The sequence below is a fragment of the Vombatus ursinus genome, unplaced genomic scaffold (genome assembly GCF_900497805.2).
Source record: "Vombatus ursinus unplaced genomic scaffold, bare-nosed wombat genome assembly UNPS02010822.1, whole genome shotgun sequence".
In the NCBI taxonomy this organism is placed as follows: Eukaryota; Metazoa; Chordata; class Mammalia; order Diprotodontia; family Vombatidae; genus Vombatus; species Vombatus ursinus.
This window is the reverse complement of record NW_020950600.1, coordinates 2,179,992-2,206,653: the sequence shown is the minus strand read 5'-3', so window position 1 is coordinate 2,206,653 and position 26,662 is coordinate 2,179,992. Positions and strand designations below refer to the sequence as shown.

Sequence of the window (26,662 nt, the reverse complement as noted above, 5' to 3'; positions counted from 1 at the left end):
CATATGGCCAGGTCTTAACAGTCTCCTAAATGCCACATGAGTCCCAGCAAGGCATTCAGCCCAGTTCCCATACCGTCTCCAACTAGACAATCCTTATTGAAGACCAGTTCTTACCACACCTGCAGATCACTGTCTCCCCCACCCTCCGGCATTCAAAGTGATACCAATTCAGCCAGCAAGTGAAAAAGGACATCCCTAAGAGTGGCCACACAAGTAAGTTAATTTCCATGCAAGGTGTCATTGGAGGAACAATTGGGTGGAGGGGATGGAGACCCCTTGGAGGCAGGAGAACCTGGGTTAAAGCCCCATCTCAGACAAATACTGCCTGTGTGCCTCTGGGCAAATCACTTCACCTTCCAATGGCCCCAGACAAGTGTCAAACTCAAATAGAGATGGAGTCCTGCAGGTCAAACAGTGACTTAGAAAACCATGCATTAACATTATCTATGTTATGTTGTATTTTCTATTTTTTTTTAAAAATAATTTCCATTTAATCTGGTTTGGGCAGCCTTCAGGAGCCCCACAGCTGGAGTGGGATGTCTTTAAGCTGCACAGCAAACACTGACTTCAATGAGTAGTGAGAGTTTCCTCACTGGGATTTCCTTGGGCTAATAAAATCACTCAAAAAGGATCATAATATAATTTCAGTCCCCCTAAGTCCACATCAGGATTGTTTGTCCATTCATTCTCATTTCCTTTTCTTCTAGCTGGGTGGCAAAGTGAACAGAGGGTTGGGTCTGGATCAAGGAAGTCCTAAGTTCAAATTCAGACTCAGATACTTATTAGCTGTGTTACTCAGGGCAAGTAATATTACCTCTGTCTGTCTCAGTTTTCTCAATTGTAAAATGGGGATAACAATAGCACCTACCTCCCAGGGTTGTTATGAGGAGTACACGAGTAAAGCTCTTAGAACAGTGCCTAGCACATAGTGGGTGCACACTAAATATATGTTTATTTCCTCTCTTCCCCCTCCCCACTTCTATTTTTGCCTTTTTACTTTGCATCATTTCATAAAGGTATTTCTTTCCAGATGTGCTTTCATTAATCATTCTCCTTGGACTTAATTACATTGTAATATTCTATTGCAAGTGTCCCACAACTTGTCTAATTATCCCTCTATTATTGGACAGTTAGGTTGTTTCCAGTTTTTGCAATTACATATAATTGTTGCTATGAAAATCTTGTAATAGATGTTTTTGGGGGGCTCATTTATTTTTGAAAAAAAAAACCACTTTCAGGTACGTTTTTTAACAATGGAATTATTGGGCCAAAGATTATGATAAATTTTGTAACTTTTACTGTGTACTGCCAGATTGTTGTCCAAAGAAATCTTAGAAGTTTGCAATCCTATCAGGAACATATCAATCAGTGTTTATTAAGCACCTACTATGTGCCAGGCAACAGGGATAAAAGTATATCTAAGCCTGTTTTGTCACAGCCCTGTTAGTGTTGGATAAAAGAAATTTCATTAGCTCTTTTTCCCAAAGGATAGGTGATCTGCTGCCAGGAATTACTCCTTTGAGGCCACCTCCTTGATCTCTGAAGCTCCCATGTTATGATTATGTGACAGTCACTGCCTTCTCCTGAAGATACCGTCCTCCTGGTGCTATTCTTGCTTTATCCTGGAGAAAGAAAGTTTCATCTTAGGATCATGAGATTTCAAGATGAGAGGAAATGAAGAGTTTTAGCTAGTTCAATCCCACTTTCCTTTTATGGATGAGGAAAATGAGACCCAAGTATCAGAAGGCATTTGCTCAAGTACAGGTGTAGTAAGCAGCAAAGACGAGTCTCCAAACCAGGTCCTTGACTCCATACAAGTCCACCACTCTGTCTACTACTCCTGGCTGTCTCTTATACCCCAAAGTGCCATGAAACCAAGTATACAGAGTGATGAAATAAGATGGAGTCTGCCTTAGATGCCTCCCACTTCAATTCAGGACTGGGTCATAGGGGAATCAGAAGGACAGAATTACAGAATTTCAGAGTCGGAAGGGCTCTCAGTGGCCCTATAATCCAACCCATACCTGAAAAAGAATTTCCTCTCTAACAGCTGAGAAGTGGTTGTCTTAGCTTTGCTCGAAGACTTCCAGTGAGGAGGCACTGATTACCTCCTAGGAGAGTCCATCCTACCTTGGACAGCTCTAACACTTAGGAAGTTTTTCCTAATCTCTTGCTTCTTTACAATTTCAGTCCACTAATGCTCGATCAATCTGCTGAGATCAAGCAGACCTAGGGTTGTCCTTCTTCCAAGTTATAAGCCCTCCAGAAACTTGAAAGTGGATATCATGTCCCTGTCCAGGCTAAACATCTCCAGCCCCTTTGACCAATTATCACATGGAATGAACCTGAGACCCTTCAGCATGCTAACTGATATCCTCCAGACATTCTCCAGTTTAGCAGTGTCTTTTCAGGTGGTGCTTAGAAAGAAAATAAAATACTCCCTCTATGGTCTGCTAAGACAGAGGACAGAGGAATGGTCATTCCTGGAAGCTAGGCCTTTCTGAATCTAGCCCAAGATCAAATCAAGTGAGACAACCTAAAAGCAAGCTGTCAATGCTCATTATTGCTGTTGCTATTTTCCAAATCTCGATGTTGATTCAAGTTGAGTGTATAGAATCCTCCCCCACCCTCAAATCCCTAGAATTTTCTCCAGCAAACCCTTTGTTTAGTCAAGCCTCCCCTCCCCCATCTTTTGTGCAATTGATTTCTTAATCCATATGTAAAACTTTATATTTATCCCCATTGTTTCCTTTTATTAGATAAGGCCCAATCACTATGGCAGCCAGTCAAGTCTTTTCATGTTTACCTCCCAGCCAGGGTGTTAGCCACCCCTCCCTGCAGTGAGTTTTGAAATCTATTTTCCCAAAATCTGTGTGTCAGAAAACCGCATGCTCAGTCTTCCTCCCTTTTGTACTGGCTTCATTTTGGTTCCTTAATGTTTCTATTCTCTTTTCCCTACTACTATTTCCTCTGATGTGGTGGAAGGATGGATAAATATATCAGTCAATGGACTTGGGTCTCTCCTCTTTCTTCCCAACCCCAATCTGGATCCTGAAGTTTTTCCTCAGGGATCTGTAAGCCCAGAGCACCAACAGTCTTCTTCTCTGAGACCCAGGACCCTGTCTCTTCAGCTCTTGGTTAGAACACCTCCTTTCTCTTTTCTTTTCCTCTCTTCCTTCCTGCATGCCCTCCATTCCATGGCATTGACTTCTTCCAGAAGAAATCCTCCTAGGCTTTTAACCCAATAAATTTGGGGTGTGTACATATGTGTGGGTGGTTTCCAGTTTTGGAGCTGATGATTTTGTGGGTGTGCTCATGTGCTTATGTGTTTGTATATGTGTGTAAGGAGAAAATTCCTCCTTTGACAGTTGGTGATCATTCTGTATGAAGGGTGGCTGCTGGGGAGATAAAGAACAAATCTCAGGATGGGAAAAGGTAGTCTCTATTCCTCCCCAGCCTTTTGGTCTTATCTTCTTCCCTAAGTCACCCCCTTAGGATAGTCATAGGAGCTCTGAATTTGGAATCAGATTATCTCAGTTTTAACCCTAGCTATAGCCAACCTTTGTGACCTTGCCTTTTCTCCTTAGTGGGTCTCAGTTTCTTCATCTGTAAAATGTGGGGGTTGGATTTAGTGAGGTTTTTGAAGGCATATGTTGAAGGAAACAAAGGGAAATGGGGGAGCAGGGAGAAAGAAAGTTAAAGGAGAAATATGCAGATGAGGCAAGGGATGGTAGTGGGTGGGAGAGATTTGTGTTCTGTTCCAGCCCTGCCATTGGTTATACGGTCTACAGAAAGTTAAGGAGTTATGGAGTCTCAGAAGTAGATAGGACCTTGGAGGTCAACCCCTTCATTTATGACTACATTTTGATTTTTTGTTTTTATAATACCTTCATTCCCAAAGACATTCCCCCTCCTCACATTCCTCCCCATATCTCACCCAGGGAACCTCTTTCTATTACAAAGAAAAGAGGGAGAAAGCAGTTTGTTTCAATAGAATAATAGATTAAAACCTCAGTAGAATCTATCAGTCTATGTAATGGTCCACACCTCTGTAAAGAAGGAAGGAAGATATATTTTACCATGTTTCATCTCATCCTTGAATAAGTAGATCTTTTCTCCTTTCATTTAACCCTTTGGAATCCAGCTTCCAACTTCATCACCCAACTGAAACCTCTCTCCAGAGTCTCCCACAGTATCTTAATGGCCAAACCCGATGGTCTTTCCCGCTCTGTTTTCATCCTTTTCAACCTGTCTGCTGCATTTGACACAGTGGATCACCTTCCCTTCCCAGATACTCTGGGTTTTTGTCATACCTGTCTTTCATGGTTCTCTTGCTACCTGTCTGATCATCTCCTCTGCTATCTCATCATCCATATCAAAACTCCTACCAGTGAGAGCTCCTCAAGATTTTGTCTGGGGCCCTCTTTTCTTCTTCCTCCACATTCTCTCTCAGGAAACTCATTAGATCCCATGGTTGTAATTATAATCTTTATGCTGATGACTCACAGATCTATGTATCATACCCCAGAGCTCCAATTCTATGTCACCAGTTGCCTCTTGGACGTCTCAAACTGGATGGCCTGGAGGCATATTAAATTCAACCTATTCAAAACTGAATTCATGTTTTTTCATTTCTTCCAAATTCCCTTATTTTTCTTGAGGGTACCACCTTCTAGTCACCCCAGCTCACAACCTAGGTATCATCCCAAATTCTTATTCTTTCTCACCCCACATATTCAATCCATTGATGAATTTGCCATTTCTACCTTCATAACATGGCTCGTACCTGACACGTCTCCACTCTCACAACTACCACTTTAGTTCAGATCCTCATCGCCCCCTTATATTACAGCATCAGCCTTCTCAATGATCTCTCTGCTCCAATTCTCTCCCCATTCAAATCCGTCTTCCACACTGCTGCCAAAATGATTGTCCTTAAGAGCTGATCTGACCATGTCAGTACCTATTACTTCTTAACCCTGTTATCGGTTCCCGTAAACTCCCCCATTTAGCTCTTAAAACCCTTCACAATCTGACCCCAAGCTAAGTTTCCAGACTTTTTTGGACATTACTTCCCTTTCAGAACTCAGCAATTCAGTCCACCTGGCCTTTTTTATTTTCCTTAAACAATGCACTCCATCCCTGACCTTTGCAACTGGACGTCCCCCCTGCACTCCCTCTTCATTTTGCCTCTCTTCCTGCAGCTCAGGCACTATCTTCTGCATGATGTCTTTCCTGATCCCACCACCTGCTAGTACCCTCCTTCCCAGACTACCTTGCATTTAACTATTTTTACTGTTTTTGTTGTATAGTTGTGTCTGATTCTTCACGACCTCATTCGGGGTTTTCCTGGCAAAGATACTGGAGTGGTTTGCCATTTCTTTCTCCAGCTCTTTTTACAAGAAACTGAGGCCAACAGGGTGAAGTGACTTGCCCAAGGTCACACAGCTAGGAAGTGTTTGAGACTTGATTTGAACTCAGGACTTCCTGACTCTAGGCCCAGAGCTCTATCCACTGCACCCGCTAGCTGCCCATTTAACTTCTTTATATTTAACTTACTTACTCATATTTATTATTTACATACTTGTAACCTGTTGCCTTTCCCATTACAATGTAAGATCCTTGAGAGTAGGGACTGTTTCATTTTTTGGCCTTGTATCTCCAGGACCCGCCACAATACCTGGCACATAGTAGGCACTTCATAAATGCTAACTAATTGATTGATAGATTTCTTCTCTGGAACAAAACTAGGTTATTATAATTACACAGTAGGGCAGGTAGGTGGCAGTAGATAGAGCACCAGCTCTGGAGTCAGGAGGACCTGAGTTCAAATCCAGCCTCAGACATTTATTAGCTGCTTGACCCTGGGCAAGTCATTTAACCCATTGCCTCTCCGCCCAAAAATTATACAGCATTTAGTTTACCAACTACCTCATTTGACAGAGAAAGAAACTGAGGTTGAAAGAGCTGAAATTACCTCTCCACAGTCACACTGAGTCATTGAAAGAAGACATTTTTAAAGGTAAAATCTCATAGGAGTTAGAGCTGGGAAGGGCCCCCTCTCATTGTATAGATAAGGAAACTGAGGCCAAGGGAGGAGAAAAGACCTTGCCTAGTTTACACAGGGCATGATTAGAAGAGTGAGGAAGTCCTTTACTCTGTCTGGTCTTGTTTCTCTATCTGTACAAGGGGGTTGGACCACATGGCATCTAAGGTGCTACCCAACTCTGCCTTTTTGTCCCAGCATGATTTATTTTCCTGGTTACAGCTGGTTCTAAAGGACGTGTTAATGGCTAGGCTCTAACTGTAGTTCACAGCAAAGTCTTTGAGTCCTGACTATCTCCTCTGAGATCCTTCCCCACCTCTACCCCCAGACACCCCCTTTGTGACTTCCAGGGTAGGGGAGAAAAGCTGGGGTGCAGGGGTCAGTTTGGGTGCTTGTTCCTTATCTTCCCCCCCCCCCCCTTTCACTCAGCCAGAGCACAGAGAACAGGAACTTGTGACTTTCCTAAGGTCACACAGTAATGGGGTCAGAATTTGAACTTGTTTCCTGACTCCAGATCCAGTCCTCCGGCCACTATACAGACATTTCTCCACCTCTACCCCCACAAAGGCAGGGAATGTACAGATGGCTTTGACCTTGGTTGGGGTGGGGGGAAGGAAGGAGGGTGACCCTTCCAAGCAGAGAAGGGCATTAAGGGAAGGTTATCTTATCAGAGAGAGAGAAGCAAACAAAGGGACCCAGCCCCAGTGTGTCACACACACACACACACACACACACACACATACGCATCATAGTGACACACACACACACACAGGCTGGTATATAACCCCACCCAGGCAGGCCACATATGTTACACTAACATGCGTGATTTCTCACCCTTCACCTGCAGCATAAACGTCCCTCAGCCCCTACTGTGCCCCTTCTCTCCTCTCAAATCCTTCTTCTCCGAGATAACCCTTTGCCCTCCCTGGGAAAGGAGGAGATGGCCCCAGAGTAGGTGCCTCTATGTCTGGGGTACAGGCAGCCTTGATAACAGTTCTCTTCCTGAACGGCGTGTACCCCAACATCACCTTTTGTCCACCAGGCCTCAGGAGTAGGAGGAACTACCACCTCCCGCTCTACTCTTCAGGAGGGCCCCTGGGGGCAGAGTGACAGGCAGAACCTTGAAATTCCTAAAGGGGAAACTGGAGGAAACAACTTCAAATGTCTCCTTCCTTCAGTCCATCCTGCACACAAGTGCTAAAGCTCAGGTCAGACCACCAAGAATTCAGTAATCAATAATCTCCAACGGCTCCTTCCTGCCTCTCGGTGCAGAAGCAGACTCCGCTCTTTGGCATTTCAAGTCCTTCACACCCTCGTGCTAACCTACTTTTGCAGACTAAGTCTGCTGGGCCTCCCTTCTCACTTCTGGGGTCTAACCCAATTTTGCTTTCTTACTCTTCCTTCCACTGGTCCCTCCATCTCTCTGCCTTTGCTTGGGCCAGTCCCCATTCCAGAAGGGCCTTGGCCTCTTCCCTTCTGCCGTGTAGACTCTAATTTCCTTCCAAACTCAGCCCAGTTAATCAGCTACGGCTCGACAATGAGACAATGGTCTCTTCTACGGAAAGCCTTTCCCGACTCGCCCAGCTGCTCCCGCCTGCCTCCCCACCCTCACTAGGTTGTGGGCATCCAGTTTTTCCTACACATTTTGCATAAACTTACATAGGTTTGCATCTCCTCTTACAGAATATAGTTCCTTTTGTCTCTGTATCTTTAATGCTTAGCATAGTGCCTAGCACACAGAAGGGGAAAGGCAGGGGAACGAGCGTGGTGTTTACCATGTGCCAGGCACTCTGCTAAGCACTTGGACACTTATTATCTCATTTGAGCACACATTAAGCACAGTAGGGTCCACCCAGCAGCCCTTGCAAACCTTAATGTACTATATAAACGGTAGCTATTATCATCGTGGCCGCTAGGTGGCGCAGTGGATAGAGTGCCGGGAAGACTCGAGTTCAACCATGACCTCAGACACTTCCTAGCCGTGTGATTCTGGGCAAGTCACTGAACCCTGTTTGCCTCAGTTTCCTCATCTGTCAAGTAAGCTGGAGAAGGAAATGGCAAACCACTCCAGTGTCTTTGCTGAGAAAACCCCAAATGGGGTCACAAAGAGGCAGACAGAAGTTTGCAAAATCACTTTATAAATGTTATCTCATTGGAGATGAGATATCTAAAGATTATCTAAATTGGAGATGATCAGAGAGAAGGAGCTAGCATTAGTGGGGATTAGGGAGAGGGGGAAGGTGAAGGGGTTCCGGCCAGGCATCGTGCTAAGTGCTTTACAAATATCATCTCATTTGATTCTTACAACAACCCTGGGAGGAAGGTGCTATTATTATCCCCATTTTACAGATGAAGAAACTGAGTCACAGAGCAGTTAAGTGACTTGCTCAGAGTCACACAGCTAGTAAGTATCTGAGGCCAGATCAGATATTCTGTATCATCTAGGTGCTACATGCAAGTTGCAATATCGTTAGGAGTTTTTTTGTTGCTATGTCACACTGCTGATTCACAAAGAGCTGGCTTCAGGTTGCACTACCTTCTGTGTGTTCTATGTGTATGTAGCTTGTCCTGTGAACCATTGCCTCATGAATGGGTCTCCCCTTAGTATCCTACAGGCTGGTGGCAACACCTACTGGGTGTCCTGTGTGCTGGGGGCCCATCTACTGGTTGTACCACGCACTAAGCTCCTATATCTTGGTGTGTCTCCTGTGGGATGGCTGCCAGCTAAGCCAACCTATGGCCAGACATTTATCTTGGGATCAAAGCCAGATCCTTCCTGATGACTCCACCATTCCTGTGACTTTCTCATAACTTTCTTTAGTTTAAAAAAAGTCCCTTTTAGAGAATTTCTGCTTGGTCTCAGCTTAACTTAGGGTGAAAGGGCTTGAGCCAAAGGGGGCTGAAAAGAGTAGAGGTCAGGTCCTGGTAAGGGTCAGAGTGGTGACAATAGCTGGCCCAGTTCTGGAGATCAGAGATGGGGGGATATCATGGCAGGCTGGATGAAGAGGGGGGTGGGAGAGCCCTTAAGGGAGGGGGAAAGTCAGTCATCATGAGGGTCCTGGGTCCCTCCCTCTCTGTGGGTGTCCTGGCTTCCTCTCCTCTAACCCCTCTGGAAGGTCTGTCCCAGACCAACTCCTGGCTGTCATCCCAAGGAGCCAATAATCAGCGTCAGTCCTTACACCCTTATCTCCAGCCTTAGGGGCTGGTCTTGCTCTCCCCGTGCACTCCCCCCACCTATATCAGGAGCTGTCAAGGTTGAGGATACATTTGTCTGCCCAGTTCAGCCCCCAAAAGAAGGCCCCAGAGCAGCCATGGGGAAGTCGGTGAGAACAGGGTGTGGGAAACTCTGGACCTGGGACCCACCCTATACCGGGAAGCAAAGCTGTGATTCCTGTCCTGGGTCCAGGGGAGACGGTGGCTGAGGGTGCCATCTTGGAAATCCAGGGTCTTGTTCGAGACACAGAGGAGGCTGTAGTCCTGTCCTGGGTCCAAAAGAGAGACAAGGAGACTGGGAACCTTGTCTTGTAACTAACGGAAAGGATAACTGAGAGCCCCACCTTGGTCTAGGGGAGGAATCTTAGGTCCAGGATGGGCAGTAGCTGAGGGTCCTATCCTGAGTAAAGGGGAGGGAGGAAGAGACTGGGTCCAGAGAAGAGGTAGCTGAGCTTTCCACCCTGGGTCTAGGGGAAAAAGGGCAAGTGAGACCCCATCCAGGGGAGGCTGTGGCTGTGTATGGGATCCTGGCTGGGGGTGAGGAATGGCTTCTGTCCCCTCTCTTCTCCATTGTCCTCCCTTCACCAGGACAATTATGAAATGTACTCAGTGGAACTGGGCAAGAAGGGCCCTGGGGGAGACATGGAAGCCAAGATTCAGAAGAAGAAGAAGAAAGGAGGTGGGGGGAAGAAAGAGAGGCTGGAGAACATGAAGAAAGAGATGGAGATTGTGAGTGGCGGATGTGAAGAGGGAGGGCAGGAAGGTAGAGCTGGGGCTGGGAGGGGGGTGCAGGTGGGGAGGTCACTGAGCTCCTCTGTCTGGTTACAGAATGATCACCAGCTGTCAGTGGAAGAACTGGAGAAGAAATACCAGACAAATGCAACCAAGGTGAGGAGAGGGGAGCAGGGAGGCAGAGACACAGGGAAAGAGGCAGAAACAGAGATACAGAGAAACAGATTGGGGAGGGAGAGATAAAGGCAGAAAGAGACAGAGAAAGACTAAAAAAGAGAGAGATACAGAGACAGAGACAGAAAAAGACCAAAGCAGAGAGAGAGGGGAGGGAGAGAAAGACAGGAAAGAGAGCTAGTGGGACAGAGAGACAGAGAGAGGCTGAAAAAGAGAGTGAAAGGGAAAGGGAGCGAGAGAGAGACAGAGAGAAAGATAGGAGAGAGAGAGAAACAGAGAGAGAGACAGAGATGGAGACAGATAGAGACAGAGATAGAAAAAGACCAAAACAGAGAGAGAGAGAAAGACTGGAAAGAGAGATAGCAGGACAGAGAGAAAGAGACAAAGAGATAGAGAGACAGAGAGTAAGAGAGAGAGAGGCTGAAAAAAAGAGTAAAAGAAAAAGGGAGGGAGAGAGATAGGGGAGAGAGAGATAGAAGAGAGAGAGAGAGACAGACAGACAGACAGACAGAGACAGAGAGAGAGTCAGACAGACAGAGAGATAGAGACAGAGAGAGAATGAAAGACAGATGGAATATGGACACAGATACAGAATCTCAGAAGTTCAGCACTGGAAGGGTCTCCTGCAGTTGTCTAGTCCTCCCCATGCCAAGCACGAGTCCTTCCTACAACAACCCCAACCAGGGGATCACCAGCCTCTGCATGAAGACTCCCTCTGCCGGAGACCTCACTACCTTCAGAAACAGTCCCCTGTTCTTCTTCAGGATGGCTCTTTCATTGTTGGGATTTTTTTCTCTCCTGACAATCAGCCTAGCTAACTGGCCTTTTTGAAACTCCTGGTTCCACCCTCTGGGGCCGAACTGAGCCGGCCTTTAGATGCTTGGAAACAGTGCTCATGTCCTGTCACTTTGTCTTCTCTTCTCTTTCAACCAATCCCCACCTGGCTGGAAGTTGAGGCCCTTCCCCATCCTACTCACTCTCAAGCTTATGTCAAGCATTTTAGAACTGGCCCTAGTAAGCCAGATGTGGTCTGATGTGGAGAAAGACACAGGGAGACCCAGAGACAGACATGAAAGAGACACGCTGTAGATAAAAACAGGGAAAAAGATTAGGAAGATGCAAGTGAGTCCTGCAAAGGTGGAGAACTGGTCACCCGGGGGGCAGAAGGGGTGACAGCACCCCTCAAGAGCCAGTTTGGGGGAGGGCATCCAGCTTTGACCCTTCTTTCCCTCCCTTCCCTCCAGGGTCTGTCCACTCGTTTGGCAGCTGAGATTCTGCTCCGAGATGGGCCGAATGCCTTGCGCCCCCCCAAAGGCACCCCCGAGTATGTGAAGTTTGCCAGGCAGTTGGCAGGAGGGCTACAGTGCCTCATGTGGGTGGCTGCAGCCATCTGTCTCATCGCCTTTGGCATCCAGGCTGGAGAGGGGGACCTCACCACAGATGATAATGTGAGCCCACTCAGGAATTCCCATGTAATGGATGTCCAAGGGCGGGGTGGGGAGGGTGTCCAGCATGTTCTAGACTGGAATGTGTCTCGAGCAAGGGAAGGAGGGACCAAGGAGGGAACATGGATTGATGACTTCTCCTCTCTAAGCGTAACTGCCCCTTGTCCGTCCTCCCCAGCTCTACCTAGCCCTCGCTCTCATCGCTGTTGTCGTGGTTACTGGCTGTTTTGGTTACTACCAGGAGTTTAAAAGCACGAACATAATCGCCAGCTTCAAAAACCTCGTGCCACAGGTCTGGGATGCCCCAAGGTGGGAAGGGATTGGAGGTGGGAAAGATGGAGCAGGGAAAGGGGAATGAGCCCTGGACTAGGGAATGCTGGAGAAGCCTGAAGTTGAATGAATGAATGAAAGAAAAAACATATATTAAATACCTACTGTGAACCCAGCATTGTCCTAGTACCGTCCGAGGTGCTGAGCATACAAAAGGAAAAAAAAGAGCCCCTGACCTCAAGGAGCATGCCTAGTAATAGAGGAAACAAGGCTGTACAAGGGGGTGGGGACAGGGAAGGGAGATGTGGTCTAGGGAGTCACATGGCTAGCGAATGGAGCCAGAGAGGCAGTTGAATATCATTCTCTTTCCAGTAGTATTGACTTGATTACTGTTCCCAGAGCAAGAGGTGGGAGGGACGGGGAGAAAAAGCATTTATTAAGTATTTACACTGTACCAGGCACTGTGCTAAGTGCTTTGCAGATATGATCTCATTTGAGACTCACAACAATTCTGTTATGATCCCCATTTTACAGTTGAGGAAATTGAGGCAAATAGGGTTAAATGACTTGCCCAGCATTACACAGCTAATAAGCGTCTGAGGCTGGATTTGAACTCAGGTCTTTCTGACTCCAGATCCAGCGCTCTATCCACTGTGGTACCACCTAGCTGTCTTGGCTGGAAGTTGGGGTGGTAGGAGGTGGAATGGATAAGGTAGGCCTGGTATTCTGATGGATGGAGGGCCTCACTATACAGAGTAGGTCAGGTGAGTTAGTGCATATTCACCCACCAATCAGAACAGCCCAATATAGAGTGGAGCCAAAGATGGGTAGATTAATTCCCCCCTAAGGCTTGGCCCAGGTCTTGGTCTGGGGGTCACTACTTCTGTTGGGAAGAGGGGATTCAGTAGCAGAGCAGATGCCAAGATATCTGCCTCAGGTAGGCTCTGGCTTCATTGAGGATCCCTGTATGGAGCCCTGTCAACTCTGCCTGTTCCTAGCTAGGGGCTGTGACCTTGAGACAAGTGACTTTTCCACCTGTCAAATGGGCACAGTGCCAATACTTCCTACTTTGTAAGCCTTAAAGGGCTGCAGCAACTGGAGCTTTCATTCACTCAACCCTGGCTATTCACACACTCCCCATATTTCCTTCCATGTGAATTTTCACTTCTCAGTACTTGCTTTATATGTGTTCTCAGTAATGGTAGTGGGAGACAGGAGGGAACCTGGCCTTTCTCCCAGTATGGTGACTCCTTCCACGATGGTCAGTTGTCTCAAGAGAGTTGTTTGGGGCATTCGGAGATGAAGTGACTGGCCTGGGGTCACACATCTCGTACATGTCAGAGGCAGGATTTGAATCTGAACCTTCGTGGGAGGATAGGATCATCCATCCAGAGCTGGAAGGGACTTTAAACACCATCTTTGTTCAACTCCATTGGATGAATGAAGAAACAGGGCCAGTGGCTTGGTCACATAGGTAGCAAGGGTCAAAGGTCTTCAATAAAAATAACCCACATTTTAACAATGTTTTAAGGTTAACAAAATGATCTTCCTATCAGAGAAATGGCAATTCTGTCAAGTTGCGGTTCAGGAATATTATAGGTGAGGAAACTGAGACCCATAGTCACACAGTTAGGGGATATCTGACCTGAACCTTGGGCAAGTTACTTAAACCTCCTTGGGCCTCAGTTTCCTCATCTGTGAAATGAGGAGCTGGATGAGAAGCCCTTTGAGGTCCCTTCCAGCTCCATGTTTAGGTCTCTGAACCCAGGTTCCCTTCTTCGGGCCAGAGCTCTTCCTACTAAGCTGGCTGCCTTTCATGCTCGCTGGCTCTCCACATCTCTCCACTCCCCTCCCTCACCCCCTTCCTCGACCTCTCTGCCTCTCAGCAAGCCACCGTGATCCGTGAAGGGGACAAGTTCCAGATCAACGCTGACCAGCTGGTGGTGGGAGACCTGGTAGAGATCAAGGGAGGTGACCGCGTGCCAGCCGACATCCGCGTCCTGTCTGCGCAGGGCTGCAAAGTAGACAACTCTTCTCTGACTGGAGAGTCTGAGCCACAGACCCGTTCCCCAGAGTGCACACATGAGAGCCCCCTGGAAACACGCAACATCGCCTTCTTCTCCACCATGTGCCTGGAGGGTCAGCATCCCCAGCCCGGAAGAGTCACCAGCCCCTGCCTCCTGCCTCCCCTCTCTGGCCAACCCCAGAATTCCTCCCCATTGTCCCAGTCACTCTGGTCCTGATCCCCCAGGTCACCATATTCCCCTCTGTTCCCCCTATCAGGCACAGCACAAGGCTTGGTAGTAAACACTGGGGACAGGACCATCATTGGGCGCATTGCGTCGCTGGCCTCAGGTGTGGAAAATGAGAAGACACCCATCGCCATAGAGATTGAGCACTTTGTGGATATCATCGCAGGCCTCGCCATCCTCTTTGGGGCTACCTTCTTCATTGTGGCCATGTGCATTGGCTACACCTTCCTTCGGGCTATGGTCTTCTTCATGGCCATTGTAGTGGCTTACGTGCCTGAAGGACTGCTGGCTACTGTCACGGTGAGCCTCACATGGGGGCCCCTGCACAGGTCATGGTGAACCTGGGACACAGGTCACTGTTGACCAAGGTCACTGTTGGCTGAAAGTGGCCTCTGAAAGGCTACTGGCCAGCCACTTGGTCCAGCTGCAGCACAGAGGGAGCAAGGGGAAGGCCCTGAGTGCCTGGGTCCTAGGCAGGGAAGGGGAGGGACAGGGTTGGCAGCCTGAAACCCAGGTCCTCTTCCTTGCCCCCAAGGTTTGTCTGTCCCTGACGGCCAAACGTCTAGCTCGGAAGAACTGTGTGGTCAAGAACTTGGAGGCTGTGGAGACACTGGGTTCTACTTCTGTGATCTGCTCAGACAAGACAGGAACTCTCACTCAGAACCGCATGACTGTATCGCATCTATGGTTCGATAACCATGTGCACACAGCTGATACAACTGAGGACCAGTCAGGTATGGGAGCAGGAGGCCAGTAATCTGGGTGGCAGAGAGAAGAGGCCTGGGGAATGGAGTACCTAGCCTCAGTTCTAGCTTCAATGTTTAAATATATGACTGCTTACATCACTTTCTGCCTTCCTGGGACTCAGTTTCCAGACAGATAGACAGATAGATGATAGATAGATAGATACATAAAAGATGGATAGATAAAAAGATGGATGGATGAATAGATAGATACATAGATAGTCACATAGATACCTACATACACACAAGAGATAGATAGATAATAGATAGATAATAGATAGATAGATAGATAGATAGATAGATGGATGGATGGATGAATGGATGGGCATATGGGTAAATGGATAGATAGATAGACACACAGATACTTACGTACACACAAAGACAGACAGGTGTATGGATGGATTTATATAGATAAAGTATCAAGTACTTACTATGTGCTAGGCACTGGGTGAAGCAAATAGTGGATGCTAATAGCAAGCATTTATAGGGCACTTTAAGGTTGGCAAAGTGCTTTACAAGTATTATCTCATTGGACCCTCCCAACCCTAGGAGGTAAGTGCTATTATCACCCCATTTTACAGATGAGAAAACTGAGGCAGAAAGAAGTTAAGTGATTCGCTTAGAATCAAACAGCTAGCCAGTGCGTGACTGGGGCAGGATTTGAATTCAGGTCTTTCTGTTTCCAAGTCCAGCATTCTCTCCCCTATACCACATGAGACACCCCTCATCTTTACTTAGGCATGGAAGACTGTCCCTGTCCTCAAAGAGCTTACATTCTAACAGGGGACGACGGCATGTAAAGAGAAGCTGGAAAAGGGGGGAGTGTGGTTACACGCCCAGCACATGGTTTGGAGCTGGAGGCTTGGTTCTTGACAAAATAAAGTTAATCATAAACAAAAAACGATAAATAATAAAATAAATTTCCGACCAGAACCCAGGCTGATTCCAGGGGCAGGGAAGAGGTGGGGGTGACATGGCTTGGTTGTTTGGCCTTTGTTCTTGAAGAGGACCAATGACATCAGGTGAGTGATGCATTAGGACCAGTGACTAGGATGAACAAATTCTTCCAAATGAAAGGCGTGGTCCTTTCTGGCTCGTGCTCCTGAGATATGATTATTTCACCTCAGTTTCTTCATCTCTAAATATGGTTGGGTGGCCCATTAGGGTGCTTTTCCCAGGCACCAACCTGTTTCCCTCTTACACACTCTGTCCCCCCACCAGGGCAGACCTTTGACCAGTCTTCAGAGACATGGCGGGCACTGTGCCAGGTATTGACCCTCTGTAACCGTGCAGCCTTCAAGTCTGGCCAGGATGCAGTGCCAGTACCAAAGGTGGGGCCTGGGGACCTGGGGGAGGTTTGGGAGGAGGGGACCAATACTCCCAGGGTTGGGGGGAGGACAGGAGTGGGGGTCCTGGCTTCTAACACCCCCTTTACTTGTCCTTCTGGCCCCAGCGCATTGTGATAGGAGATGCCTCAGAGACCGCCCTGCTCAAATTCTCTGAGCTGACTCTGGGTAATGCCATGGGCTACCGGGACCGCTTCCCCAAGGTCTGCGAGATCCCCTTCAACTCCACCAACAAGTTCCAGGTGCGGCCCTGAAATATCCACATGCCTGACCATGCCCCCCCTCTTCCCCAGAGTCAGCCAACCAACCCCCTTCCCAAAGCTTGTTAGATTCTGCGTGTCACCCTTCCCAGAGAGTGGGGAGAGTGCCCTGGATTTGGGAGCCAGGAGAGACTGACTCCCAGCTCCAACACTTACTAGCTGTATGACCCCAGGCAAAGCACTTCCCCTCTTGGACCCGAGCCTGGTCATCTGGAAAATGGAGGCCATGAGACTTCTCTCTCACTGTTATTGGGAGGAGAGTACTTTTACAAACTTCGGAACAGCTATAGAGATGGCAATCAGCTCATTCCCTGAAATGGCCAATACAGAACCTCTCCCCACCACCATCAATTCATTGAGGCAGTATGGTGTAACGTTTAGAGTGACCGATATGGGATCAAGAAGGCCTGGTTCAAATCCCACCTCAGACACTTACCAGCTGTGTGACTATGGGCGAGGCTAGTTACCTCAGTTTCCTCCTCTGTAAAATGACAGGGGCTGGACTTCATGTCCTCTGAGATTCTGTCCAGCTCTCACAATCTCATCCCAAGATCTGTGTGCCCATGTGGATTGAGAGGGGGTGATCTGGTGGATTGGGGCCAACTCCATTGGTCAAGGGACCTTTGGTCTAACCCCCACCACCCCTGGATCCCTCCTTGCCTCCGTGTGACCAGACATTTTGTCTGTTCTGTTCAGCATTTACTAAGTATTTATTGTGACCTCCCAGCCCACCTTACCCTCTCCCTCCATGCCTCCTCTCACAGTCCCGTGACTCCCCTCTACCCTGGGTCCCAGAAGGAGTCAGAGTCCCTGGGTCCAAATCTCATCTGTGTCCTTGGGATCTGGACAAGTAATTTCACATCTCTGGCTCTGTGAGCTGAGGGAGTCAGACGGCACCACCTCGAAGGTCCCTTCCAGCTCTAAGCCTCCGCCCTGCACCTCTTCCCTGCCAGCTGTCCATTCATGAGCTGGAGGACCCAAGAGACAGGCGCCATGTGCTGGTGATGAAGGGGGCCCCTGAGCGGATCCTGGAGAGATGCAGCTCCATCCTCATCAAAGGCCAGGAGCTGCCGCTGGATGAGCAGTGGCGGGAGGCTTTCCAGACAGCCTACTTGGCCCTGGGGGGACTGGGCGAGCGAGTCCTAGGTGAGCAAGGCTTGGGGGGAGTGGGGATGGAGCCTGGGGACCAGGGCTCAGGGCTGGGCCTCATCACCTCTATATAGGACTTGGCAAAAGCCTTCCTCCCCTCTGAGCCTCAGTTTCTTCATCTATAAAATGGGAGATTTCCAGGGTCTGACCTGCAATATGATGACTTGGTCCTGGAGTCCAGGGACCCTTCCTTAGGGGGATCCCTGGGCCTCTCTCTCCCTCATGCTCCCAGGCAGGGCTCTAATGCACTTTGATGTCTGTAGGATTCTGTCACCTGTACCTGAGTGAAAAGGATTTCCCTCGAGGCTTTGCCTTCAACTCGGATGAGATGAACTTTCCAAGCAGTGGGCTCTGCTTTGCTGGGCTTGTATCTATGATTGATCCTCCACGGGCCACAGTCCCCGACGCTGTGCTCAAGTGCCGCACAGCGGGCATCAGGGTACCAAATGTGGGGCAGGGGGGCAAGGGGTGAAGCATCAGGAAGGGGATGGCTTTGGGATCCAGGGACAGGAGATCGGTTCAAAGGGACCACAGGAGACAGCTGTGGCTAAAATAAGGTGCCGGGGCTGGGGAATTAGGAGACCTGGGTCTGAATTTTAACTTTTCCCCTAGCTGTGCCTGCCCTCAGGCAAGTCACCAAACCTCCCCAAGTCTCAGTTTCTTCATCTAGAAAATGGGTGGGTTATTTCTAAGGTCCTTTCCTGGTTTAAATCCTATGATACAAATCCTGTCCCTTTTCTTTCCTGAGCCAGCTAAGTGACACAGTGGATAGAGCGCTCAGGCTGGATTCAGGAGGACTCAGCTTCCTAAGTTCAAATCCAGCCTCAGACATTTACTTACCTTGGACAAGTCACTTAACTCTGCTTGCCTCAGTTTCCCCATCTATCAAATGAGCTGGAGAAGAAAATGGCCAATCGCTCCAGTATCTCTGCCAAGAAAAGCTCCAATGGGGTTACAAAGAATCAGACAGGACTGAAACAATTGAACACCATCAGCAACATCCTTATCTGTAAAGTGGGGCCTGGTAGTGAAGGTAAAGAGTAGGTAATAAAGAGAGGGGGCTGACCTTGGAGCCAGGAAGACCTGGGGTCAAGTCCTGCCTCTGACCCATACTGGCAGTAAGACCCTGGGTAAGTCACTTAACCACATTGGGAGCTCCTTCCATTGACAAATCATGGGTCTGAACCCCAAAACATCCATTGCAATTGTAATTCCATTTCAGTGGTGTCGTCGGGAAGGGATTGGACCTGCAATTGATTAGTATGAATATGGGCATTAGTATGGGCACCTTCTCTGCCCAGAGGATTGAATGCTTCGTGATTTAGTCATAGTCACATCGCTTTTTAGAATGAGTGAGCCTCTGCTTTCTACTTACGTGTCCTTGGGCAAGTCACTTTAGTGCCACGTACCTCAGTTTCCCAATCTGTAAAATGAGGGAGCTTCTAAGGGTCCTTTTAGCTTTACATTTGTAATCTGAGATCTGGCAACTGTTCTCCCCTTTGCTCCAGGTGATCATGGTAACAGGTGACCACCCAATCACTGCCAAGGCCATTGCCGCCAGCGTGGGCATCATCTCTGAGGGCAGTGAGACCGTGGAGGACATTGCAGCCCGGCTCCGTGTGCCAGTGGAGCAGGTCAATCAGCGGTGAGGCCCACCTCCCCCCTACCCCCAACTCTTTCTCCCACTATCTCCTCAACCCTGGAGACCTCCTGAGACTGTTTTTCAGTCTTTTTCAATCGTGCCTGACTCTCTGTGACCCCATTTGGGGTTTTCTTGGCAAAGATATGGAAGTGATTTGCCATTTCCTTCTCCAGCTCATTTTACAATTGAGGAAACTGAGACAAACAGGGTTAAGTGACTCTCCCAGGGTCACACAGCTAGTAAGTGTCTAAAGCCAGATTTGAACATGGGAACATGAGTCTTCCTTACTCTAGGCCTGACGCTCTATCTACGTCAACCCCTATGCGCCTGACCTAACTGGAATCACGTCCCCGGTTCTCTACTCCCAGGGATGCTCGTGCCTGTGTGGTGAATGGGGCCCAACTGAAGGACATGGACCCCGCTGAACTAGTGGAGACCCTGCGCATGCACCCAGAGATGGTGTTTGCCCGGACCAGCCCCCAGCAGAAGCTGGTCATTGTGGAGAGCTGCCAGCGGCTGGTATTCAAGTCCATAAGCATTTACTCAGAGTCTGCTGTATACAAGGCACTGCTCTAGCATGAGGGACAAAAAGGCTCCTTTACAAATTCCCTGTTTTTGTATGTGCTGTCTGGTGGCAGGGTGGTTCTTGGATCCCAGATAGGACTCAGAGCTGGAAAGGGCTTAGGAGATAGACCCAACTCTCTCATTTTACAAATGAGGAAACTGAGGCCCAGAGAGGTCAAGATGTGGTTAGTAGGCAGCAGTCAGAATTTGGTCCCTGGTCTCCTGATTCCAAATATAGGGCTCTAAGATCCTGGTCCTTGTGTGTCCCAGGCTAGGAAACTCCTGAAAGAACATCTACACCTCCTGGGTTCCATTCAGGTCTGAGAGTCAGGAATCTTTGGTTTGAGTCAGACCTCTGATTCGAACCGCTCATGTGATATTGAGAAGTCTGTTCCCCTTTGTAAACCTCAGTTTCCCCATCCAGGGCGTGAAGGTTTTGGAGTGGGGAGGTGAGAACACCCTCCACAAGGTCAGAGTCTAGATTCCACCATTGAATAACTTGTGCACTCAACCAAGTCATTTCCTCTTTTTGGGACTGTTTTCCTGTCTGATAAATGGGAGGTTGGAAACCTTAATTGCCCTTCCAGCTCTAAATCCATTGTCTCCAAGGTCCTCTTCTCTCTAAGCCACAGCCTTCACGTTCTCACCCCCGTGGGGTGCAATCTGGGCCGTGTCAGCAGTGGTCCTGGGCTCCACGGGAGGTGGGAGGATTAGGTAAGGTGAGGTTTAGGCTCCCAGGCCCCGACGGTCAACCTCCCGACCTCCTTTCTTCTTGGCCCCTGCAGGGTGCTATAGTGGCCGTGACTGGGGACGGGGTGAACGACTCCCCTGCCCTGAAGAAGGCGGACATCGGCGTGGCCATGGGCATCGCGGGCTCAGATGCCGCCAAGAACGCAGCGGACATGATTTTGCTGGATGACAACTTCGCCTCCATAGTTACTGGCGTGGAGCAGGGTGAGAGCCATAGTGTGGACAGGGGTGGTGGTGCTGAGGGATAGGGGTGGGGGAAGGGCCCTAGAGCAGGGGCTGGACGGAGGTGCAGAACGGGGTGCCAGGATACGGAATTGGGGCGGGGCACAGAGGGGATGGGGGTGTCAGGACACCAAGGTGCTGAACTATGCGCAGCACCTGAGCAGAGTCGGGGCCACAATTTGGGGTTGGGGGATGAGCTTGGAATTCAGCCTGCGGGCCAGAATTTGGGGTGACCCCGAGGGTCAGCAGGCCCTTGGTGAGGGGTGGGGGAAGGCGATCAGAATCTCAGCCGACCTCAGTCCGATGTCATGCGCTCCCGCCCCCCTTTCCCCCTTTACCCTAGGGCGTCTGATCTTCGACAACCTCAAGAAGTCAATTGCTTACACGCTGACCAAGAACATCCCCGAGCTGACCCCCTATCTCATTTATATCACTGTCAGCGTCCCCCTGCCCCTGGGATGCATCACCATCCTCTTCATAGAGCTCTGCACTGACATCGTGAGACTTCGGCCCACCCTTGACCTTGTCCCCACCCGACCCCAAGACCCTCTCTTGACCCTCGCCCCCGACCCGAGACCTTACTTGAACACGTGGCTCTGATATTCCCCCCTTTTCCCCAAGGACCCCCCCCTCACATTCCCAGTGCCCCTTACCTCTCTCCCATTTCTCCAGTTTCCCTCAGTGTCTCTTGCCTACGAGGCGGCAGAGAGCGACATCATGCACCTGCGGCCGCGCAACCCCAGACGGGACCGGCTGGTGAACGAGCCGCTGGCTGCTTATTCTTACTTCCAGATAGGTGAGGAACCCAGTGCACTGCGTGGCCCCAGTTTCTACTTTTCTCTTCCCTTCCCCCCCCCCAATCTGTCAGTCCCCACTTTCTCCATCTCTTCTGTTCTTCTAGCTCTGTTTCTGGAATCTGTAGAGCGTTCAGGAGGACTGGCACCTCTGATGAGAGTGTAGCAGAACCCTTTACGGAGCTGCTTATCCACCTTTGGTGTTCACCTGCCACAGAACTCTCACCTGTGGCTCTGAGCAGCTCTAGTGTGCACCGTGGCCACACCCAGATAAAAGCACCTGGGCAGATGGGCTAAACTAGGTTGAGGGTAACCGAGGGGGTCTCAAAACCTGGTGAGTTAGGTGGGATGTCTACCCTAAGCATGTGAAGACTCCCCCAGCGGAATGGGCAGATGAGGACAATTGGTTCCAATGGCCATGGAGGCGGCTGAAGCAGGCACTGTGGAGCACTTAGAGCACACCAAGGTCATCCACTGCACCCTGTGTCATTGCCAGTTGTCTTGACTTTTGTACTGTCATTGGACTTTGATGACTCAGGAAGGGAGAGTGAGGCAGACGATTTCGTTCAGCTCTGTCTCCCTTCAATCCGATTCACTCACGAGCCGAGACGTCGCTTGTGATGTCACTGGTTCTCTTCCAAAACGAAGGACGAAGGATATCTCTGTTTCTGGCTTCCTGAAGCCTCCCCAGCAGGGCAGATTACTCAGTCATAGCCTCATGGAGTCACAGATCTTGAGCTGTAAGGCTTTCCACCCTCTAGTCCACTCCTCTCCTTTAACAAATATGGAAACTGAGGCCTCCAGAGGTGCAGTGACTTCCCAGGGTCACTCAGATAGTAAATGGCAGAGCTGGGATTTGAACCCATGACCTCTGAATCCTGATTGTGATCAGCTTCAAGGCTGACCCAGGGAAACCCCTAGCCTGGTACAGGAGATGCTGATAGGGCTACAACTCCAGAAGAGATGATGCCGGAAAAGGAATGGGCAGCCAACCCTCAGGGCTAAGGGATTGTCTCTCTGTGTCCTCTCTGTCTCCTGCCTCCAGGTGCCATCCAGTCCTTTGCTGGCTTCACTGACTACTTCACAGCTATGGCCCAGGAGGGCTGGTTCCCTCTGCTCTGCGTGGGCCTGCGGCCCCACTGGGAGAATCACCACTTGCAGGACCTACAGGACAGCTATGGCCAGGAATGGGTGAGCTCTGGTGACCCCTTGAGTCCAGGCCAGGCATGAAGGAGGGTGATGGGAGGGAGAGGCAGAAACTGGCTGGACTAGGCTTTGGGGCTGACCCTGGCTGTCCTGTGACCTGTGATCCCCGACCCCACAGACCTTCGGCCAGCGTCTCTACCAGCAGTATACCTGTTACACCGTGTTCTTCATCAGCATCGAGATGTGCCAGATAGCGGACGTGCTCATCCGAAAGACCCGCCGACTCTCTATCTTCCAGCAGGGCTTCTTCCGGTGACCACCCACGCCCCCATACACACTCCCTTAATACTATGTGTGGTTGGTAAACTGGAAAGAATGTTGGCTCTGGAGTGAAAAGCCCTGGGTTCAGATTCTACCTGGCAGGGGATGCAGATGTGATCTTGGTCAAGTTCCCTTCCATGAAGGGACTGCAAAATGTAGGCATTGGATTGGATGCCCCTAAGGGCCCTTCCAGCTCAAGGTCTGAGCCTCCAACCATTGGCTGCCCACATAAAGGCTCTGTGGTCTACACAGTGCTGTGCTCTCTCCTGGATCCCAACAGCAGCCCTGTGTGCTAATCCTGGAGTCATGAAGACTTGAGTTCCAATCCCACCCGTGCCACCTACTCCTGGCATGACCGTGGGCGAGTCCCTACCTCCTCCAGTGCATGCTTCCTTCCCCGTCTTTATCATGTTGGATTCAACGGCCTCTTACCATGCTCCTGTGTATGGGAAGCATGCGGCAGTCTGAAATACAACATGCACACTCAGATACTAGTGGAGGAGGAGGTGGAGACCATGAGGAGAGGGGATTTGCAGATTAGAGGCAGTCGCAACCAGGATTGAAGTGGCATCCTTTGTATTCCCTCTGTCACACCAAGAATTATGTCCAAGCCCCTCATTCTGAAGGCATTGTGCACATAGTGTGTGAATTTGGAGTCAGGAAGACCCGAGCATGAAACCTGCCTCAGCCACTGACGGGCAACTCACTTGTCTGTCTCACCTTCCTCCTCTGTGAAATGGGGATATTAACAGTCCCTACCTCCCAGGGTTGTTGTGAAGATGAAACGATACCTGTAGGGTGTGATAGCTTTAAAGGATTATATAAATGTGAGTTACTAAAGGGGAGAAAATCAAGGTCCAGAGAGGGGAAGGGACCTGCTTGGCTGGGGTCCCAAGGAGTTACTGGCAGAATGGCGAGCTGAGCCCAGGTTTCCTAACTCCAGGACCAATGCTCTTCCAACCACCCCACCTGCCATTCCCCTAGCCAGCTGATCTCTGACTTCTTACCTCAGTCTTCACATCCCAGACCCCTTATTCCCTCTTCCAGTCCTCCTAATCCTGTTCCACGTGCCATATGCTGAGCCCCCAATGTCTCCCCAGGAATAGGATCTTGGTCATTGCCATAGTCTTCCAGATCTGCATCGGCTGCTTTCTCTGCTACTGCCCGGGAATGCCCAACATCTTCAACTTCATGCCTATCCGGTATGGGAACAGAGGGACTGGGGACCTCTGGTGCTGCTGGGGACTCTGAGAAGTGCCCTGTCCTTCTTTGTGATGCTTTCCTCGCATCCCTCCAGGTATCAGTGGTGGCTCGTCCCAATGCCTTTCGGCCTTCTCATTTTTATCTATGACGAGATCCGGAAGCTTGGCGTGCGCTGCTGCCCAGGAAGTGAGTTTAGCTGCAGATACCCACCTCCTAACCCCACTGATCGACCAATTCTGACTTCACTAGTGCCTTAAGACTTTTCTCCGAGGGTTCTGAGGTCCTCATGGTCTGTCTCTATCTTTCTCTGGCCCTTTTCCTCATTTGTCTCTTCCCATCTCTGTCTCTCCCTCAGGCTGGTGGGACAAGGAGCTGTATTACTAACAGAGAAGCCACTGAGGACCTGGCCTTCCCTGGGGCAGAGATCTCAGACTGGAGGGGGAAGAAGCTGGGAGTCCTGGATGCCTGGGTTCTCCACGGGGGGAGGAGGCCAATAAAGAATCCTGTGAGCTGGGAACCTGGGAGTCCTTGTCTCCTTCCATCTGTCCTGTACTTACACACCTTCACAGCCCCTTGGGAAAGAATCAATTTTTATCACCATACCTGCATAGTTCCACCACAAACTACTACTTGTAGGGTAGGGGGACATTTGCTTATATGAACAGAATCACAGAATTTTATGACTGGAAGGATCTAGTCTAACATGAAGCCCAAAATGATTTGCCATTTCCTTCTGCAGCTCATTTTACAGATGAGGAAACCGAGGCAAACAGGGTGAAGTAACTTACTCAGGGTCACACAGCTAGTGTCTGAAACCAAATCTGAACACAGGGAGATCCCAAAAAGGGATTTTGCTATAACAGACCCAACAAATAGTCTTTGAAGAGTTTCCAATTAGGGAGAACCTCATCGCCTCCAGAGACAGCCCATTACACTTGGACAATTCTGATCGTTAGAAAACATTTCCTAATGTTGAGCCTAAATTCTTTCCCACTTCCCCCCATGACTCCTGGTGCTGTCCTCTAGGGTGAAACAGAAACATCCAACCTGCCCTCCACACAACAGCCCTTCAAATGCTTCGAAGACGGCTATTAGATCCCCCCAAGTTTTCTCTTCAGGCCAAACACCCCTGGCTCCTTTAAGCAAATCCTCATACTGTACTCAAAGCCCTTCCCCATCCTGGCCACCTTCCTCTAGACCCTCTCCAGTGCATCAATATGCTTCCACTGTGGTACCGAAAGCTGAAACAACACTCGAGGCATAATCTGAAAGAACACAGGACAGAGGGATTCTCACCTCCGGATGCCTCTCTTAATGCAGCCCAACATCTCCCTCTCTCTCCCCGTATATTTGGGCTATTAAAAGCACACAATTCTTGTTAAGCTTTCAATCCACTAAACCCTGATCTTTTCTTTTTAGCCCTAAGTAGGGCCCTAGGTTATAAACTAGCCATTGCCACAAAACCATTTTTACTGGTCTGACTGTGCTCTGCAAACTTTGAAGTGCTTTATAAGTGACTTTTATCATGATGACCCAGAAGGACGCGTAAACCGCAGCTTCAAGACTCACATGACAACTCCCTTGCTTACAAGCCAACGACAAGCTGTACCAGGTACACAGGGTATCCAGGATGTAGAAAGTTTTCACTAAGACTCTTGGCACCTTGAATAAATAGGCTGGACATTTTTTTTTCATTTTCAGGTAATTTATCTTAAGTCATGTTTTTTGAATAGGCAAAGAAAAACCTTTTAGAACCAGTGAACCCTAATGCTAGCTCCTTTCCTTACAAATTCAAATACTAACAAATAACCTAAACACGGCCCCAAATCTGACGGGAAGGTCGAGGGAGGGCAGAGCAGTTTCTCTACTGCGCTAGAAAACAGCATGTCTACAAATCACCAAAGAAATATATTTCAGAAAGTCTAATAAAAGTTAATTGTGTCATTAAGATGAGCTAAGCCATCATTCCCTGAACTGACGTCAGTTTGCTACTGGAAAAATTCTTGCTTTGAATTAGTTTCAAAAACATGAGTCGCCAGGCAAGCCCCAAGATGTACACTGGAGAATCTGGCTGCCCCGGCACGGGCTTCTCACTGTGAAATGCCCTTCAGTGTCCACTGGTGGGTCTGCTCCTCTGAGCCATGTCTGCCCAGGGGAGTGAGTCTGGTTTGAAGGCATGTGCAATCTAAAATGATCATATTCTGGCTCATCGCTTGGTTGGTTACTCAGCTATATAAAGGTTTGTTTCCCAGGACAGGTGTGGGGAGCCATTCCTTCCTAAGTATATACCACATTTGAGAGGCATGTTCCACTGAACATCTCCCTACCTCTCCAGTGTAGAGGACAGAAGGTGGGAAGAATATTCCAATGAGGTTATGATGGAGAAGGAG

The 26,662-nt window shown here is 49.1% G+C and overlaps 1 protein-coding gene across 1 annotated transcript; it reads left to right on the top strand.

Annotated features, from left to right (window-relative positions):
* Nucleotides 1–9,357: 9,357 nt before the first annotated feature.
* On the top strand, nucleotides 9,358–24,710 carry ATP4A (ATPase H+/K+ transporting subunit alpha). The gene is made up of 22 exons (XM_027855460.1): nucleotides 9,358–9,369; nucleotides 9,848–9,988; nucleotides 10,088–10,147; nucleotides 11,410–11,613; nucleotides 11,789–11,902; nucleotides 13,767–14,019; nucleotides 14,164–14,432; nucleotides 14,668–14,866; nucleotides 16,097–16,206; nucleotides 16,329–16,463; nucleotides 17,435–17,627; nucleotides 17,894–18,069; nucleotides 19,139–19,275; nucleotides 19,641–19,791; nucleotides 20,622–20,790; nucleotides 21,152–21,306; nucleotides 21,481–21,604; nucleotides 22,648–22,793; nucleotides 22,927–23,060; nucleotides 24,170–24,271; nucleotides 24,367–24,458; nucleotides 24,628–24,710. The coding sequence occupies exons 1-22, from the start codon at nucleotides 9,358–9,360 to the stop codon at nucleotides 24,654–24,656; spliced, it is 3,105 nt and encodes a 1,034-aa protein (XP_027711261.1). The 3' UTR covers nucleotides 24,657–24,710.
* Nucleotides 24,711–26,662: the final 1,952 nt, after the last annotated feature.